The 20171-nt window shown below is 40.1% G+C and overlaps 5 protein-coding genes across 5 annotated transcripts; 1 reads left to right on the top strand and 4 right to left on the bottom strand.

Annotated features, from left to right (window-relative positions):
- The first annotated feature begins 6605 nt into the window (after positions 1-6605).
- Positions 6606-9999, top strand: LOC117568869 (T-box transcription factor TBX6). The gene is made up of 5 exons (XM_034249758.2): positions 6606-6855; positions 7474-7645; positions 8861-9128; positions 9194-9331; positions 9469-9999. Exons 1-5 carry the CDS (start codon positions 6765-6767, stop codon positions 9997-9999), a joined length of 1200 nt encoding a protein of 399 aa, XP_034105649.1. The 5' UTR covers positions 6606-6764.
- A 2138-nt stretch (positions 10000-12137) lies between these two features.
- On the bottom strand, positions 12138-14662 carry LOC127565666 (uncharacterized). Its single transcript, XM_052005309.1, has 5 exons — positions 14437-14662; positions 14350-14382; positions 13930-14004; positions 12274-13847; positions 12138-12214 (listed from the first exon to the last, which is right to left on the bottom strand). Exons 1-4 carry the CDS (start codon positions 14463-14465, stop codon positions 12389-12391), a joined length of 1596 nt encoding a protein of 531 aa, XP_051861269.1. The 5' UTR covers positions 14466-14662; the 3' UTR covers positions 12138-12214; positions 12274-12388.
- Positions 14663-14830: 168 nt separating this feature from the next.
- Positions 14831-16481, bottom strand: LOC117571575 (myb-like protein X). The gene is made up of 6 exons (XM_034253788.2): positions 16377-16481; positions 16035-16247; positions 15766-15978; positions 15415-15528; positions 15242-15352; positions 14831-15113 (listed from the first exon to the last, which is right to left on the bottom strand). The coding sequence occupies exons 2-6, from the start codon at positions 16208-16210 to the stop codon at positions 14831-14833; spliced, it is 897 nt and encodes a 298-aa protein (XP_034109679.2). The 5' UTR covers positions 16211-16247; positions 16377-16481.
- A 64-nt stretch (positions 16482-16545) lies between these two features.
- Positions 16546-18124, bottom strand: LOC127565667 (trichohyalin-like). The gene is made up of 6 exons (XM_052005312.1): positions 17799-18124; positions 17578-17739; positions 17449-17520; positions 17084-17392; positions 16812-17027; positions 16546-16645 (listed from the first exon to the last, which is right to left on the bottom strand). The coding sequence occupies exons 1-6, from the start codon at positions 17840-17842 to the stop codon at positions 16546-16548; spliced, it is 903 nt and encodes a 300-aa protein (XP_051861272.1). The 5' UTR covers positions 17843-18124.
- Positions 18125-18450: 326 nt separating this feature from the next.
- LOC117570976 (ankyrin repeat and MYND domain-containing protein 2) lies at positions 18451-19909 on the bottom strand. Its single transcript, XM_034252921.2, has 3 exons — positions 19637-19909; positions 18801-19574; positions 18451-18745 (listed from the first exon to the last, which is right to left on the bottom strand). The coding sequence occupies exons 1-3, from the start codon at positions 19841-19843 to the stop codon at positions 18515-18517; spliced, it is 1212 nt and encodes a 403-aa protein (XP_034108812.1). The 5' UTR covers positions 19844-19909; the 3' UTR covers positions 18451-18514.
- Between the last annotated feature and the right edge of the window lie 262 nt (positions 19910-20171).

The raw sequence follows: 20171 nt of genomic DNA, 5'->3' as shown, positions 1-20171 counted from the left end.
AGCGGGCGGTGCCTTGGCGCCAGTGATATATTTCACCCTTTTTTGATATGACTGAGAACTCGGCTTGTGGCCAAGCCAGCGGGCCTGAGAATCTCTCAGAGACAGAGACAGAGACTGAGACGTAGATGGAGGCGACATTCGCTGCACTCCGATCGCAGCAAACAGATTCGAACAGAATACAAAAAGGTGGAAATGTTAAAATTTAATTATGGGTTCAGTTTCGGACTACATGCATATAAAGATACACACTCACGCACACACATACACACACACACTAATACACCTATCACTGCAATAAAACACTGCGCAGCAGAGTGTAGAAAAGTCAACAAAAATTTGTTTTTAATTTACAATTTAATATGCGTTATAAAATTGGACTCAATGACGAGACATAAATATTTATGAAGGCTGCGCCAGAAAGGCACACAACCAAAAAACAGTCAGGAAAACGATCTAAGTTTGGGCTCTGCTGGAAGCATTGAATGCTCTACAGGACATAGGGTAGAGTCGACAAGCTGCGTGAAGATAACTTTTATTTGGGGTTTGATTTGTAACCAGATTGCAATTGATACCGTTTGAGACAATTCTTTGCTTGATACTATATTCGTTGTTATTTACAAACCTTTTTTAGAAACAAAATTAAAATACCTATTCTGATTAGTGAACTAAATATTTATTTATAGTTTGAATAATGTAATAAATAAAATGGAATTGGAGAAAAACATAATATATTATAAATACTATTTATTGAATATAGATTTGCCTTATGTTTATTTTTATTATTTTCGCCACCTGTTGAAAAACGAACCTGTTGACAAACTGATCTGAGCAAGGGGCATGCCCCATTCGGAGATTTCCCACTTGCGCTGTTGTGGACACACTCTAAAGAATTTGTCAAAAGGCAACTAGCAACATTTTCGACGCGACTCGCTTCAAATACTTATGCCACACACATATCTCGACTCGATCCTAACTCGCCAAATTGCGAGTCGCATAAATTGCCAAACTTGGTGGAGTTGTTGTCGTTGTCGTCGTCGTCGTCGTCCAAGTTGACAAGATTGTGGCTCCTTTGTGGAGTGTTTTGACATTTAGAGGCGTTCGTTGGAGCTGAAAACGTGAAACGCCACTGCGCCTCATTATTTATTATGAATTCTATAAATATTAATGGATTTTTAAATGCAATTATAACAACTAATTAATAATGTGCATTTTTAATCATTAGCCACAAACGAATCAAGTCCGAGTTCAACATGGACAGCGACTGTGACTGCGGCTGTGACTGCTGCTTGCTTGGAGCACATTTGACGTATTGCTTGACGTATTTATTGCATGTTTTCTCGCTTTCGACTGCGACTTGAGCGCTGAGAGACTCCAAATGGAGGTGCGCGAAAAAATTAAACGAGAATGTCTGACAGAATTTATTTTAATTAGTGCGATGGCGCTGTGAGTGGCATGCTAAATGAGAAAAGGAGAGAAACAGACAGAGACAGAGACAGACAGAGAAAGAAGAGAGATAGAGAGGCAACAGTTGTGTTTAGCTCTTTATCGATTCGTTGGCCATGCAAAACAAGACTTGTCAAATGGCCAATTCAAACTGGCCTGACACAAAGATCACAGCGCATAAAGCCGCCAGGAAGAGGCTGCCAAATGGCCAATACAATACATATTATTTGTACATATGTATCCCTTGGCTTGCCGTTTGCCGATTGCAGGATTGCGATTTTGGGATAACGTATCGATTACATAGATCGACTTCTGTGCCCAGGTCAATTGCTGGCAGGCCGAAGCCAAATAATAAAGAGAAGCCGCCGCCTGAGTTGTAATCGATATGGCAGAAAACGCTACGCTAAACGGCGCCCGGACGGAAAAAATGTACGATACTCGCATGTATCTTAAGTAGCAATGTAATGTGTCCCGAGATGCCGAAGCGCTGATAGGAAAGCGCCCCGGTGGCGACGTCTAGATGATCACAGCGATCAGTAGCTGTGGCTGCAGCTATCTCGCTTGCTGCATCTGCATCAGCATCAGCATCACCGCTTGGGCCACTTGTCGATAATGTGTATCTCACAGATACTTATTGATTTTCGTAGTCTTGTGACAGACAGCGATCCGACCAGGGGGTAGCCCGTTAAAGTGGAGCCAAGTGGACGGTGAGAAATATTGTTGGAGTGTATGCAAACGACGACAGAGCGAGAGAGAGAGTGAGAGAGAGGAATCAGTCCGTCGATCAATCGCGTTCAAACAAACATCTTAACAAATTATAATGCCTGTCTGGGGTCTCGACCTCTCGCTACGTCGTCGTCGTTAAGTATCTCAACTAGTAGCCGCTAGGCAGCCACAGAAAGTGATCATCTCAACGACAGGCCATCGATCATTCACAAAAAAAGAAAAAAAAACTCAACTCAAGACTGAGAGCTCATGCTGGCGTTGCTTTTACACTGCCTTCCTTTTTTCGTGTTGCTTTTTGGCTACAACTTTGGTTTAAGCGTGGTAGAAAGCGTGTTGGAAAATTAAATCATCGTTGTGGTTGTCTGTCTTGAGGCTCTTGCTGTTGCTGTTGTTGTCTTTCGCCTTTTTGGCTGCTGCCTTAATGATGGGCAACGCACCTTGAGCTACAGCAACAGTAACAGCAACAGCAACACGGCTTAGTATTTACCCAAAAGATCTCTATCAGCGAGTTAACTCGTTTAGCATTTAGTTGCAGACGCCTAAGACACTCACTCTTCTTGCTCTTCCAAACTGGTCTGAGTTTGAGTCTGAGTCTCAGACTTATCGCATAGTTTGCATCTTTATGCATTTTTTCTCAGGATTCGGGGCGCGGCAACGCCTCGCAATGGTTGCTTATTAGGCGCAGACAGTGTCGTTTATATCATTTATATTATTTTATGATCATCATTTTTTTCTGTTTCTGTTTCTGTTCGTTGTTTTTTCTTTCTCTCTCGTTTAGTTTTCATAAATTATGTGTAACCTGTTGTATTTCGTTTTGAGATGCAGGTGACAATCCAGCAGACCTTTGTCTTATTTTTTTCTGCTTTTGGTATGGGTTAATTAGGGTTATACAGCATGATTTATTGATTTGTCTGCCTCTGTCTCTGCCTCTGCCTCGGGGGGCAATATTAACTGCAAGCTGTCTGCCCCCATTGCCCATTGATTATGGCCTCCCAAAATGGTAGTTGATGATCTTTTAATACACGCATTTCGTTAGCTGATTTATATTTTAATTAGCCCAATGATTTTGATGTGGATCTGTCTGCAACTCTAGCGTGGGCTGCAGCCCGCAGCATCCACAAACTATGCTTACAAGCTTCCCTTTTCGCTGCCCCAAAACGGTAGCTGCCTCGAGTCTCTTATCAAATCCTAACAACACATGTCGGGCTACCGGGCAACGTTTGCCAGAGCAGATGCGCTGTCGGCAGATAAGGCACAAAGGCGGGCACAGTCAGTGCACCAGCATGAGAGGCTGCAAGGATTGTCTGGCGCCAGCCAAGCAGCCAAGCAGCCAAGCAACCAAGCAACCAAGCAGCCACTTGTCGCGTCGCGCGACAACTGAACAATACAAAATTATTACTGGTACTTGAATTGGCGACAACCTTATGCCTCATGCCCTCTGCCTCTGCCGAATGCCGCATGCCGCACGTTCTAGTCAGGTACAAATACACAGAAAGAAAAATTCAATGCATTCTGAAATTCGTTGTTGATGCTTGAAATAATTATTATTTATTTCAATTTAAACAGACTCTCTTCAAAATAAACAACTTATCTTTCTCATGCATTCTATTGGTTTTATTTATACTTAGTTATTTTTACTTCTAAGGAATTACCTATAATTAATAATTCCAAATTTTTTTCTTCGGTTTTTAATATTTTGTAATAACAAAGACAATTTTTATGTGAATTTAATTCTAAAATTGGAACTAAAATATGTAATTATTACTTGACTTTAGATTTCTCTCGGTGTACTCGTTGAACATCTTAAGTTGGTTAAGGCAATGAAAAGAGATGCCCGCCTACGGATCAGTTCACACCATGTCCGCAACTTACCGCAAAATGTGGCACAGACAGTCGTCGCAGTCGTTGTCGATGTCGTTGTCGCAATCGTGCAACCCATGCACTTTGTGTTGTCGCCGCTGTCGTCGCTGTCGACGCTGTTGACCTTGCAACGTTTAGTGACGCAATTACACCTGACCTTTAACTGTACTATCTGCACCTAGCATCGACCATAAAACTGCCAGCAAACGCCCCAGCTGGTCAGCATCCCTTCATCTAGCATCGACTACTGTCTCAAGTTGCCTGTTTTGTTTCCCACATATCGACTTCTGCTTTTTGGCAGAACCTTTGTCGGTTCTTGGCCCTGCATGCAGGCGTGAAGCGTTACAATTTTCATATCTTTTGTTCGCATTTTGTATATTGTATATTTGAGTTTATTCTTTTTTGTGTGTCAAATAAAATTTGGCTGCTATTTGTAGCAGCATATTTTACGATCCTCTGGCGCCCGTCGCTCTGTCACCAGCCAAGCCAAACATATGCAATCCAGACTGCAAACTCCTACTTGACTCTCGTCGCGACTCCTGACTTGCCTCTTGGCTCGCCTTGTCTGTCTGCCCACCGGAGATATGCTGTCTACGCCTGGCAAAAACGTGCTAATGTGTCCAAAATCTCAATTTAATGAGTGCGTCGACTGACGCGATTTCGCATCGCATCTCTTCTTGCATTTAGTTGGAATCCATGCCTCTTTCTAGTCCGTTGACAGTCAACTCAAGCCAGAAATTATTCGCTGTCGTCGCGATTATGTGATTCCACTGCAACGCTTGAATTGAAGTGCAAATTGTTTTCATCGCATTCGCCGGAAAGTGTCACTGCTGCGACAATATGGAGAGCTCCATCAAGTTCTAATTTCCTTGGATTGTAAATTGTGCGGAAGGTGTTTGTGTGGGCTAAGACGACACTATATTTAGTTCAAGATCAATGTTAAACTACAGACATTAAATTGCTAAATTGCAAATTAAATATAGCAGCTGCTTACGATCTAAAATTAAATAGGCTTTTGACTTGGCTTCTCCTTAAATTTATTTTTGCTATTTTGTTAAATACATAGTTGCATTTTTTCAGTCCAAAATAAAGTACCTTATTTCCTCATAAGTCTGTTACAAAATAATAAATTTAAGATACAAAGAAAAACGCGTAAGCCAATCTGTATTTAGATTACATATAAATACAGAAACTCTCTTAAGAGATTGTAAACTACTCATAAAGTTTCTATATAAAAATGATTTTTAAGCATTATATACAATAAACTTTTTAATTTGTACTGTTCTTAACTAATATCCACAATATAAAATTATAAAAATATTTTGAAATTAGTAAATTTTATGAATAATGTTCAAGCTCTTCAAAATAAGGATACTTCATGATGATCTTTCTAGAATGGATTGCATCTGCTAGAAATTAAAGTGATCTATGCATACAAAATTCCCTTGACTATGAATCATAAACAGCTTATCCATTTCACATTCACGCTGACTTCCTGTGGCAGCCGTGTACAGCGATTAGGTTTCGGGAAAATGTATATCAGCATTCTTGGAGCACTTCTTGCTGCGATTAGCAGCAATTTTCAGTGCTGACAAGCACTAATCAATAGTTGAGAGCCCAAAAAATGTATCAATTTTCAGGCAGCAATCTGGCAAAAAAAATAAAACACCAACTGAAAGTAAAGTGAGGAAGAGAGATGGGATAGGGGAGGGACAAACGGACGGACTGACTCGCAGTATGTCGAAAGATCGAAACGGGCAATTAAGAAAACCAACAAAATTTATGTTTCACCTGTCTGCATAAAATACATAAATACAAAATGCCAGACAATGCCAACAAGAGGCCCAAAATGGTGGCTAATTACACGCCACGAAATGCAGCGAAATGCCCAAAAGATACTCGGTAAAAGCGGCAAAGGCAGAGGCAAACACATGTAGCCAAAGACACTCGACAGAAGGCAAAATAGCAAACGAGCATTTTTCCAGCCGTCTACCCATAAGACTGCTGTATTGCTGCTGCTGCTGCTGCTGCAGACAGGCGCGCTGTGGAAAATCTCACTTCTGAATTACAAAGCATGGCACATGCGAGCAGAGTGCGCTAGAGCGGGACAGCAAGCGGCGACGGAGCGGGAGCAGAGTCAGTGGCGCAGAAAAACACTGCGGCTGATGAAAATCAACAGCGCTAAGCGTTAACTTCGCCACTCGCAGCGACGCAGACGCAGCACGGCCCAAATACTTACTCTAATGTTACTTCTTGCTGCTCTCGACTCTCGACTCTCACGACACACACAAAATGGCGCTGTGATCGTCGTCAGAGCGAGTACGCCATAGTCGAAGTTGCCGAAGTGTTGTTGTTGCTGTCGCCCTTTGCTATTCTTGTTACTGTCGGCGTAGGCGTCGTCGTCGGCGTCGGCGTCGTTGCTGTCAGCCAATCAGATTGCGTCGTTTACCCGAACTGGTTTGGCAGGTAGTTTTTGTGTTGCTTGCTACTGAATCTGAAACTGGAAGTGGAACTGAAACCGGCTACGACGGGCACGCAGCTAAGCGGCTCACTCGCTCAACTCAAGATCAGTTCGTTGCGAAACGTCGTGCGTGACAGAACTTCGAGAGCGCAGCGCAGTATATAAAAAAATACAATACAAACACAAGAGCAAAAATATCTAGAGAAAGAAAATAAATAACTATAAAAGAACTAACCAAAGTGCAGTGCAGTTTTAAGTGAAATTGATTTTGAAAATGTTGTCCATGCACGAATTAATGGATATGAGAATGCAGCAGCAGCTGGCCCATGAGCTGTACCGTCAACAGATCATGCAACGTATACCGGGTAAGTTGTCGTCAAAGTGCCGACGGCAAAATTGGAGCTAGTGTGGAGTATTTAATCTTAGACGGGAATTAGAAGGAAGAGAGCTAAAACTAATTACAGTTACCATTTATTATCAGCAATAGTACGAAAAACTCCAATAAAAATAAAAAATAATTAGAGCTATTTTTAAATAACCTTGTTTAAAGCTCTTGCTATTCACAACTTCAATCAATTTGAGATAATTTACAATAATTCCTTACATTTCTGTCAAAGTTTAATTATGTAATTATATCATATTAAATGTCAAATCGAAGCAGCTACAGTTATTGCTTGCAAATTTTTTTATAATTAATTTGTGGTTGCAAAAGTTTAGTTTCCCGTATAATTAGAAATGGCTTATAATTTTCTAAGTTAAATATGGGCCTTCTCGGCAGCAACGATTTGATATAATATAAGTGTTATATATTGCATAATAACAGGCAAAGATAGCAAACAAGACAGCAATAGCGATGCATTCATAATTGAGGATTCTAACAAATTGTTATAGCACGGAAAAAACTAACGAACTAACCAAACAACTTCTGAGCAACTCAAACTAAAATTACATCTCTTCTCTCTCTCTTTCTTCTTTTGCTTCAGATCCGTTCCCGAGTATGCTGCCGTTGCACATGGCGCAGCATCAGCCACAGACGATGATGATGCCAAGTCCGCGACCAACTCTGCCGGGCGTGGAGGCCAAGTTGGAGAATAACGATTTGTGGCAGCAATTCCATCAGATTGGAACCGAGATGATCATCACCAAGAGTGGCAGGTAGGTGGTGTCTTCTTCTTCTCCCAAGAATTCAACGGAATTGTGCCACGCAGCATCCTATGCAAATATCGCCGTCGCTCTCTCCCATTCGATCAGCTTGAGAAGTCAAGTGCACTCGCACTCAAACTCGGGGCCTATACAAATATTTGCCATGACCCGTCGGCTCACTCACTAATGTGGCGCCTAGCGATAATTCAAAACGCAGCAGGAGCACAAAAACCGAGCAGTGACAACAAGAACAACAAGTGCAACAACGTAGCGCAGTCGCAGTCGCAGTTTGGTATCGATGCCGCCGTCCTGGCGCCGCTGCCCTCATAAAAACCTTCTTCTCTCTGTGCGCGTTGACACAATGCCGCATCAGACCCAGATCTGGGAAACGAACTCAAGTGAAGTCCCTCTCTCTTTCTCTGACACTGTCTACCTGCATTTTCACACTTTTGCCTACAATGAAACGCTTTGTCGCTGTTGCTGTTGATGTCGAAGTTGAGACAGTCTCTCGTTCCATATCTTATGCATATTTTGAGAATCTAGCGACCATCGACTACCGACTATTGAAATTAACATAATTATGAGTCTGGGAGCTGCTGCTGTGGCTGCTGCTGCTGCAGCGATGTGGTGTCCACTTTCTCGGCTCATTAGCCATGCATTGACTGCTCGTAGCGCCACATTTGGAAGCCGTTAAGCCGCGACAGCGACAGCTTCGGATCTTGTCTAATTGCTTGGCGCCAGCTTCTCTGGTGTTGCGCCCAGTTGCGAGGGCAATTAATCATCTACGGCTCAAGCGTGCATTGTTGTGAGTGCGAGGCTCGTTATACCTGTTACACAAGAAGGTAGAAGGGCGTGATGGCTTAGTGGTAATTGCAAACTTGCTCATATATTAATCTATCTATCTGATGTCAGTCGAAGAAATTCGAAACTTCTGACAATACTTTAGAAGTTAGAAACTAGAATTGCTAACGCGTATATCACAGTCGAGCACGCTTCTCACGTTCGATGGCATTTGTTTTTGTTACCTTTTAAATCGATGCAACAACGCCATCGCCCTCGCCCTCGCCCTCCTGCTGTTCATAATTACACACTTGTTAGCCGTGGCCACAAATCAAAGTACCTGGCAACGCCTTCGTCTTCGCCTTTGACCTTGATTTATGTATAGTTTTATGCCATCTTTGTGCTGCTCACTTAATCAACTTCTATTCTTTCGCTTACCTTTTACAGACGCATGTTCCCCTCGATGCGCGTTTCCCTCTCCGGCCTCGAGGATGAGACCAACTATTGTGTGCTGCTCGAGATGGTGCCCATTGGCGACTGTCGCTACAAGTTCTCCGGCTCCCAATGGGTGCCAGCTGGCGGTGCCGAGCCACAGAGTCCTCAACGCATGTATCTGCATCCGGATAGTCCGGCAACGGGCGCGCATTGGCAATCACAGGCGCTGCTCTTCAACAAGGTCAAGCTGACGAACAACACACTGGACAGCAATGGACACGTAAGTGACAACTGATCTGTCAGACTGCAATGCAGTTACTAACGAGATGTTTCCTCTCTCTTCAGATTGTCTTGGCTAGCATGCACAAGTATCAACCGCGTCTGCACATCATTCGCAGTAGCGAGCTGACTCAGCTGCCCTGGGCACCACAGCAGGCATTTGTGTTTCCGGAGACGGAGTTTGTGGCCGTGACAGCCTATCAGGTGGGTAACTCGTCCATCCACTTGAGCAGTAGACACTCAAGTGCCTGCTAGCTGCTCTACTTGCTGTCGCCAGCTAGCTCGGATTACAGTTGCTACTCAGTCAGCTAACTAATCTAAATTCTTATTTTGTGTTGCAGAACGATCGCATTACCAAACTGAAGATCGACAACAATCCATTTGCCAAGGGTTTCCGCGAGACAGGCCAGTCCCGTTGCAAACGCAAGTTGAACAGCAGCTCCAACTCCAGTGCTGATTCCGAGGACGATGGATCTAGCGTCAGCAGCTGTGACTCGCCACAAGCGAAGCGTCAACGCTCCGACTTTGAGCTGGATTCACAGCGCAGTCTTTCGCCGGCTTACTACGCTGCTCCCACAGCTCCAGCAGCGATGGCATCTCCCCCCACACTGGCAGCTCCTCTTCCATCGTATTCTCATGCACTTGGCTACGCGCCGAGCGCAGCCTTGTTGCAGGCCGCCTACTTTGCTGCAGTTCCTCCGCTCTCCGCACTGCCGCCACCCACGCCAACCTATGTGCCAGCTTCTACACCCCAAGAGACCATCAGCTCCAACTCCAGCTCCACTTCGAGTTCGTCAGCAACAAGTTCGCCACGCACCACAACTTCTAAGAAACGCAACAGCTTCAGCATTTCAGCGATTTTAGCTTATTAATGAACATTTGTTGTTGTTGCGTCTTTTAACTTTGTTGTGATTACCGTGTGCATTATATTAGTTTTAAGTTTTCTACACTGTTAATTAGTTTTAAGCGCAGCTTTCTAAATAAAGCCAAACATTCAATCAACAAAAACAAAAAGTCACCATATTGGTTTTTTTCCCTCATTCTTATAGCCTTGTTTAACACTGTGCATTATGCGTAATTATCGAAAGCTCAAGTGTTATCGATAACAGGCCCACGCAACTGTCGCCCGCCATTGTTGTTGTTGTTGTTGCTGCTGCACTCAACGGCAAAGCCAAAGCGCGCGCAACCTTCGCAGCTTCCGTTTTTACAGGTTTTGCAAGTTGTTTGGAAACAACTTTGGCGGGCCCCACAGCAAATTAATGTGCTCCATCAGCGCCACTCGAAAGCCACCCGAACTCAAACTGGCCTAAAACGAACTCCGGTAGTAGTTAAAACAATTCTCGCAGATAACGCATCCATTATGAGCACCGATTTGACGGCTTTTCGACGGCGTTTGGTCTTTGCCGACTTTGTCAGGCACCTTTTGATGACGCAGCGGCTGCTGCTGCTGCTGCTGTTGTGCATCTTTGGCTGGCTTGTGAAATTTTCGTTTTTATCGCACCTTTTATGGGAATCGAGAGAATGGGGGAGAATCAGGCATCCAAGTGCCGGTGTGGCCAATGGCCATTTCTCGTGCAGAGTCTGTTTATCGCGTCAAATGCGACAAATCTGTCTGCGCAGTTGTCGGCTGCCTTTTTAGCCTGCATAATTGCTTCGATAAGGCTGCCAGTTGTGGCAGGGGCAACATTCATGGGGCATGCGTGTGCGGTCCAAGCTGGCGGGCTTCCTAAACGGTGGCGCCAAACGTTTCCACTTTAATAACTTTAATTAAGTTTTAAGCTAGCAAGAAGAAGTTCGTTCTCCTAGTGAGTTCAAACAACGCTGCCGCTTTCCAAATCGGTATAATCCATATGCATAGAGAATAACTATGGCTGAGCTTCGTTTATTGCTGTTTGTTCATCAGTTAATTTTCATTCATAGAAATCTTAGCATATCATGTGCATAAATTAAATTAGCGCGAAATAATTCACTAACGTCCACTGTATTATTATTTTTATAGTTGAAGCTGCTTTGACTAATTTTGGGCTTAGTCTGTTTAAGCCTCAGTTCGTTGTTTTTTCTCCTTTCGTGTTTTAATTTTTGTCACATAAATTTGGCTTTTAAATGTTGAAACAATTAAATTATGGGATTTGCACGTTTTCACCCCGAAATTAGCTGATGATGTTGCTATTTATTTCGAATGTTGTTGTTGTCGGCATCGGCATCGGCATTTTGGGCTTTGGAAGTGTTTTTTAAACGCCAAACGACGTTGAGCCTTAATTTGTTGGCTTTTTTGTAAATAAATGTATGTGCATATTAATATCGTTGTTTTCTTTTTAAAAACGGTGGCAAAAAGCGTCAAAATTCGTAGATTATGCGATAAATATGTAAATGTTTTTCGCTCACGTTTCTAATTTGTGCTTGTTTTAATATACTTAATGAATTTTTATGTGCGTTGTTGGCCCGACCAATCGGAATCCGGTTTTTGCGGTCAAAGCTGTTGATAATGATGATATTGAGGATAATGATGCTTTATTGTTATTGTAAAGGTGTTGCCGATTTTGCTGGCTTTATATTAAAAATTTGTTAATGTATGCATATGATTTCGTATTTAAGCATTTTGACCATAAAATCTGCTGGCGTGCCAAACAACAATACAATGTTTAATTTCATTTCAAAGCGAACGAAAAACCTGTTAGTAGCACTTCAAATTCAACAGCGATCGCGGCAGGTTTGTATCTCGACTTACCAGTGTTGAAAAACATGCCGATTATCAACGAATATGTGGCTCCACTCACCATATCTACAGATGGCGCCACTTCACTGCAACAACAATTGTGAACTTCAGTGCCACCACTAACCATACATAGATAGTATCTATTAGATACTTTAACCTGTAACCATATACGTTATGGATCTGAGGCAACAGTACTTTCTGATTGAAAGAGTTTATTAAAATTCTTTATTTTAAAATGATTCTTCCTTCTCGTTTACATTAATAGTACTTTATTATTTTATTGGTCATTTATTGGTCGTTCCCTTTTATTAGATGCGTGTTACTGATAATTACCATATACGCATCAATTCAGAAATAATTCCTAATAAATACTAGAAAAACATTTATTTTTAATCACACTATTGTATGATTAATTGTAATTCTCTCTTACCCAAGCAGAAGAACAAAACTCTTTTGCCAAATGAAATTTTTTAAATTTCAATCACTCTCAGAAGGTAGTTATAGAAATAAGAGTATTAAATGTTACGGTGCATTTGCATCATTGTTCACTCCTCATCTGCATATCGTGGATTCGTTAGTAGGTCTAACAGCACCAGCATTTCAGTTGATTCGCCCGGATTCATGGCGTATATCTCTACCAGACCACTTGCGAATACTTTGGCAAATACACCTTCTAGATTCTTGTGCACATAATAGCCAATCTTGCGGTCATTCTCCAAGACGGGGTCAGACAATCCATAATATTTACAGAATTTGTCCACGTCAATCGGCCAAGGAAAACGCAGAACTCGACCTATGTGGGAATGGCGTATTCTCGGCTTGGTTTTGCAGCCCAAGAACTTCCCAATTTCCAAGATTTGGGCCACTAAACGCTCATTTGCATTGGGGATAAGGCAGGCGCCATTCTCCCAGAACCAAGCGTTCTTATTATCCTTGATCCAAAGCCTTACCACATGAATATATTTGTCGTACTCTACCTGCTCGGGAAGTTTTTTGTCCGTCAGACTGCATAGATCTATATGATGATCCAGATCGATTCTGGTATACATATCAAGACGCTCAAAATTGACGCTGCATTCTGTCCGCAACATTTTGGGCAGTTCTTCAAATGGAGTTGGTGTCATCGATGCCTCTCTCAATACGGCTTTCACACCATCTTTGGATTCATCCTGCAATTCTTGCTTTACCTTGTTACGGACTTTTGCTTTGAGCCTCACACTTACGTCGGATACGCCACTTTCTGTTGCACACATATTCAGCATTTGGACATATTCTGAGTTGTAAATTAGCGCGGTACTTAGTCCTAGTGATTGGTAAAAAGTTTCGACTTTTAGTTGTTCGGCCTGGTCGTAAATCTGGTCCTGTGTCTGCTCCGGTTTCTCATCTGATTTCTTATCTGTTTTCCTCTCTGATTTCTCATTAGGTTTTTCATTCGTTTTCTCTTCCGCATTCTCGTTCGATTTCTCATCCGCCTGCTGATCATCTTTCGAATTCGGTATATTCTCTTCCTCATCTGACGATGACTCTGGCACATAGACTTTCCAATCCTCAAAGTCGCCACTTATCGATAACACAGCCGCCTGCAACTGCTTCTCTGCAGAAATCCTGGGAACTTTTTCAGCTTTCTGTCTAAGCAATCGTTTTGGCGTTGCTTCCTCAATGTCATCCGTTGAAGTAGCTTTTTCTATGCGACAGGTGACAGGCCAAACGGCCTTGCCACCTGCCTCAAAATCCTTAAACATTTCCCATATCTCTTCGGAGCTTGGTCTCATCTTTTCATGTGTACACCTGACTTGTGCAGTCCGTTCATACGGAAGGGGCGCCAGACACTGTTGCACGCTCTCCACTCGTCCCGGCTCAAATCTAGTATCTTCCTCAATTGGAGGATCATGTGATAAATATGATGAATTATTATAATCATCTGGAGGAGTGTCTGTTGCTTCTGTCTTCGGAGCATCGTCAAGGTTTAGAAAATGTCGCCTTTGCTCATCGTGAATGTTAAATCTATATAATGTACTTATATGTTAGACACTTCTTCCTAGATAGAAAAAAAAATCCTTAAAACGTATTTCTACGATTTGCTTACCTTGCCATTTTCTCAGCTAGGGTTTCTCTTTTCTCACACTGCCATATTGCTGTCTTGTCGCTGATGGTAGTAAAACTTTCAAATGAAGTAGATAATTATTAAATATTTATGTTTATGTATTTATTAAAATAAAAACAATTTTTAATTCGATGAATTCCTAGTGCCTACGCAAAATGTTAAGTATTTAGATTAAAAGAAAATTACCCTAATCAATACTGAATATCACATATAGTTTGCAAGAAAATCAGTCAGAGTATGAATTACTGTTTTTTCGCAAAAGAAAATTACTTTACTTTAACAATGTTCATGACAAATATCAGTCTCCTAACTCTTGCGTTATGCGTCGATAGTTCAATCAGTGAATACAGAATATGAACATACAATATATAAATAAATATCATTATTAGAAGAAATATTTACCTGTTAGTATTTCTCTGACGTTTGATGTAAGTCCTTTCAAAAAGATATCTATTAATTTTTAAAATTCTTAAATGAAATATTGCTTACCTGGGAATTTTCGGAGGATTCTCTTCCATTGCAGTTGCCTTGCGCTTCGTGTGGGGCCTTTGATCACATATGTATATGTCGATTAAATTAGAGTTAGTTTTTTAATCAATAATTCTAAACCTGCGTGTTCTCTCAGCTGGTAATTAATTTGAGAATTTTATACTCATTCGGATAGTAAGCATATTTTTACATCTAAATTTTGCAACACACAATAATAGCTACAGACTTAATTAAATAATGCTATATGACAAAATCAGGGTGCTCCTATCGGATCTTTCGTTGAAAATATGATCAATTTTGTACTCTACTATATTTGATATGATTTTACGATAATAGCATACTCTCGAGCACATCATACTGCATCTTCCTTAATTATTTTCAAATCAAAAATTGCTTACCTGGATTTTCTTGAGTCTTGTTCGAAATCCGGATTAGGAAGCTGTACTTCGTTTTTATGATTTTCAGATTGCGAAGATTCCATATAATTCTTATTATATTGCCATGCTCTCATGTTATTTTTACAATACATTAATCCTTCTCTATAGTTTTCATAATATTGTGGCATTACCATATTTTCATTATATTGTGAGTCTTCAAATTTTTGACCGATTTGCGATTCTTCTTTTTCATCATCTTGGGTCCCCATATCACAATATTGTGATTCTTCGTCAAATTGACTAAATTTCGAAGATATTTTAGAAATAAAGTTATTAGCCGAATTCACAAAAGTATAAAATTTTATTTTGTTTATAAACGGTGAATAAAAATGACTCAAATTCGATGATATGTTATATTCGATGCTTACCTGGTTTCTTCATTATTTTGTGATTCTTCCGCAACATAATTACAATCACTTGAAGCTTCCTTTAGCTTTCGTTTCTTTTTCTTCGATTTTTTCTTGCTCTTCGTGGAACTTCTTTAATATAAAGATTTTTATTAGCTGCTACTCTCAAATTCAGGCATAAGTTCATTGCTTACTTAGATTGTATTTGATATGTTGGTTCACCTTCTTTCATAGTGTCTTCGTTACATTCTGATCCTTCTTCAAAGTTCTTCTTTTTCTTCTTGTTCTTCTTGGATTTTTTCTTGTGTCTGTTACAAAATTTCAATTTTAAAACTTATTAATAGTGTAAATATAAAATTAGTTTATATTCATATAAGCTTCAACAAAATATTTTTAATTTCAAATTAAATTGATTTTAAATAAGAAAACGTATATTAATTAAAACAATTTAAAGACGTAAACGAAGCATGCGACATATTTAAAGTACCAAAACGCAACATTTAACAATTTATGAGGGAAGTGGAGTATTATTAATAAATGTTTACTTATGCTTTTTATGGCAATGTCGTTCTTTTCCTTTTTCGCCTTCTTCTGCGATATCAAATTGGCCATATCTTGATGGTTCCATGTTGTATTGCCCGTATTGTAATTCTTGTGCCACGTATTCATTATATTTCGATTGTTGTTGTTGTTTCTCGTAGAATGCCGCATCCTCCACTATTTTCATTCGCTTCTTTTCTTGCCTCTTCAACTTGTGCCTTAAGAATATTTAATTACTGCGACTTTTAAATTGACAGATTGATTTTGTATTTACCTAACTTTTCTCTCATAAGATGTTTCTTCTTGACCATATTCTGATTGATCCATATTGTGATATTGTGATTCTTTTATATTATATTCATAACATTGAGATTCTTTACGCCATTGTGAATCTTCAACATTTTCACCAATTTGCGATTCTTCCATTCTATTATTTTCACCATCACCCATGTCACAATATTGTGATTCTTCGTCAGATTGACTAAATCTCAAAGATATTTTAGAAATAATGTTAGTATACTAACTATAGTCAAACTCACAAAAGTATTCAAATTTTGTTGTATATAAACGGTGAATAAGAATGACTCTAAAATTCGAAGATATAATCGATGCTCACCTGGTTTCTTCATTATTTTGTAATTCCTCCGCAACATAATTATAATCACTTGAATCTTCCTTTCGTTTTCGTTTCTTTTTCTTCGATTTTTTCTTGATCTTCGTTGAAGTCCTTCAATTTAGAGATTTTTAATAGCTGCTACTCTTAAATTCAGGCATAAGATCATTGCTTACTTGGATTGTATTTGATAACCTTCTTTCATAGTGTCTTCATTAGATTCTGATCCTTCTTCGAAGTTCTTCTTTTTCTTCTTGGATTTTTTCTTGCGTCTGTTAAAAAGTTTTAATTTTAAAAATAAAATTAATTTATATTCATTTAAGCTTCAACGTAAATACGTAAAAACGAAGCGTGCGACGTATTCGAAGTACCAAAGCGCAACATATTATAATTTGTTTTGAGCATGAGGAAAGTGTAGTATTATTAATAAATGTTTACTTATGTGTTTTATTGTATGTTGCCTCTTTTCCTTCTTCGCCTTCTTCTTTGATATCAAAATGGCCATATGTTGATGGTTGCATGGTTCGAATCGCATTATTCTGCGATTGCTCCATATTATAATATTGTGATTCTACCGTTTCGCTAAGTTGTTGCTCCTCCATTTCCTGAAGCCTGCACATTTTCATTCGTTCCTCTTGCTTTTTCAACTTGCGCCTTCAGAATATTGAATAATTGCAACTTTTAATTTGAAAGATTTATTTTATAGTTACCTTGCTTTTCTCTGATATGATGTTTCTTCTTGAGTATATTCTAATTTATTTTCAACATTATATTCGGATTTCTCAAAAGTGTTTTCTGTATTATTTTCTTTCTTGAATTCATCAACTTCATATTCATCATATTGAGATTGTTCCATTTTACTATATTGTACATTTTGCATTTCGTTTCCGCTAAATTGTGATTCCTCAATAGTATTTTCATAATTTTCTGAATAATGATGATGATGATGAAATATGTCATTTTCCATTTCTTCAGCTTGAAGTTGACGTTTTGCCTTTAGTTCAGCTTTCTCTCCCTCTCTATGGCATATTGTATAACTGCGATTCCCAAATTCAGATATTAAATTAATACTTACCGAACTTTTCTCTGAGAGGATGATTCTACATCTTCATCATCAGTAAATTGATCGTATTCAGATTGGTCCATACTAAAGTAATACAATATTCTAGCAAACTTCAAATTCAGAGGCTGATTTAATATATACCTGACTCTTTTCTGATATGATGTTTCTTCTACGGCTTTATCCATAGATAATAGATTATCTTCAACATATTCTGATTCTTCGGAAGTGCTTTCATTACTGTAATTAAGTTGTTGCTCATACAATCTTGCATTTTCCACTCCTTCAATAGCTTGAAGTCGCAATCTAGAATTATTTAATAACATCGACTCTTGATTCATTTATTGAATTCATTTATTATTTACCTAACTTTTCTCTGATATGATGATTTTTCTACATCTTCATCCATGATGTATTCAAATTCCTCCTCATTAAATCAATTCTCGAAATTAAAATCAGACAAATATTCAACAGACTTTACAATTATGACTGTCACTCGGAAATGTTGCAAATTACTGCGAAGACAAGTTTATTTAAGTTACTTTATCGATTTATCTATTTGACAGCTATCGATTATACATGCATTTCATATATAACTAATCGAGCAGTTTATCTGTTCTGCATTGAAAAACAAACTTAATGAGCTTGAATCTTCTTACTCATATTTGTATTTATTTTATTTGATTGAAGAATAGTGTAACACTCTTTATAATTCCTGAAAACTTGTATCTAACAAATTCCCGAAATTGCAGTCGCGTGTTATCTGCATTGGTTGACAATGGGCGGAAGTGGGCGGGTAAAACTTTAAAACAAGCTTGATCTGCGTGCAAACATAACAACGCTTGATTTGGACAGATGTTGCCACTTCTACAAAAATAATTTCACGGGTTTATTGAACAGATGTCGCCACTGCTAACGATAAGTTTTGATATTTTTCGATAGATAGCGCCACTGCTTTGATTACCAGTTCTTTTAACAGATGGCGCTACCGCAATTTAACGACAACCAGTATTGGACTTATTTGGATATTTAAATGTTTTCATACATTTCTCGAGTTTATTTTAGATGACTTAAAATGCAGTTATGCGGACAATTTGGCCAGCTCCTCACGCAGCTCAGAGGCATCAATGGGCGCCTTGGGCTGATCCTTTTTTCCGGCCAGAACGGCGGCCAACAGACGTGGACAACTCTTCTTGTGCATGAACCAATGGAGACGCTGGCACTCTCGATCGCAGTACTGCACCGCTTTACACTTGGAGCACTTCTTGTCGGGTTTCTCCTGTCCGCATGTACTGCAGTAGCTCGTCTCGTCCTGAAAAAACATATGACATTAATATTACACTCTTGTAGCTGGCAATAAAACTTACCACAAAACCTCTCAAGCCGTTGATGGCATTGCGCAGGATTACCAAAGCAGGAGCTGCATCTTTGCCACCCAGTTGGGTGGCTATCTGCCGGAATACAGTGCACTCTCGGTAAGGAAACTCCCGCGCACATTCGCGTACCGTAAACTCCACATAGTCCAGCTGCCCTAGCTTGTTCTCCTTAAGCACACGCTTTACAAACACCTCGACAAAATCGCCGCCTTTGTTAGCGGCATCGCCTTCCGCTGGTTTGTCCTTGTGCTGCGCCTTGAATTGCTCCTCGCAACGCAACAGCTCTCCCACAATCCAGCCCAGATAGTGATACTTGAATGCCATCAGCTCATTGATATCGTGTGTTTTTTGCATCTCCTTCTCGCACATCAGCGTCAAAGCCTTGCGCAGATTGGCCAGCAGCTTAAGTAACCCCAGTGATTGGGCATTGAGCGTGATGCGAACGGGATGCAGATTGATTTCCGTGACAAAGGTGTGAAAAGATTTTAAAAGGGCAGGCGGGATTTGTGGCTCCTGCTGCTGCCCATGCAGCTGTGTATAATACTCCAGACTTGCCAGCGAAACGTAGTTATTGATGGTCTCAACACAGGCGTGGTTGCCTACGAAGGCGGCCATCTGGGATGCAGTACGATTTACGCTGTTGATGCTATTCGCATTGATACCCGCGTCTAGCAGCTGGCGGCAAACGTTCGTGTTGCCCGAAAGGGCGGCAAAATGCAAAGGTGTATAATCCGCGCCATGCTGATTCAGATTGATGTCTGCTCCCTGTGCATATAAGGAATCAAAGTATTTTTCGAAGTCTTCACTTCCCCGTAGACAAAACTTACCATGTCCAACAGCAGCTGCACCGCCTCCTTATTGCCCTTGAAGCTCGCATGCGCCAATATCGACATGCCACTGTCGTCCACAAAGTTGACGCCTCCTTTGAGCTGACCCAGGAGCTGCTTGAAGCCATTGGTGTCATTCTTGGAAATCCGCTCGATCAGCTGCAGCTGTATGTCGTCCAGTTGCGACTTTTTGCCGTCCTCGCTCATTGTTTTTTACTTCAAAATAATGCAAACGCAAAACGTGTTCCTCACACGAATAAAAACATATGTTTTTTGGCATTCATAAAATTAACATTTTTCACCAATGTTATCAACAGTAAGCAAAGAACTTTGGCTGTTATGGATTATTTGGCTTATCTAAAGCAATAGGTGATAATTAAGTTTACAGAATATAAAGAGGAAAATGAGTTATTTATAATAATGATTTAAACTAATTTTAATTTTAATTTCATTTAATTTCTTTAAATACTAAAATATGAATTCAAATTTAGCAGATGTTAAGCGGTTGCGATGTTAGGTGTGTGAAACAAGACGC

Source organism: Drosophila albomicans, chromosome 3 (genome assembly GCF_009650485.2).
Source record: "Drosophila albomicans strain 15112-1751.03 chromosome 3, ASM965048v2, whole genome shotgun sequence".
Classification (NCBI taxonomy): Eukaryota; Metazoa; Arthropoda; class Insecta; order Diptera; family Drosophilidae; genus Drosophila; species Drosophila albomicans.
Note: the sequence above shows the minus strand (reverse complement) of the source record. Positions and strands in the feature narration are given on the sequence as shown.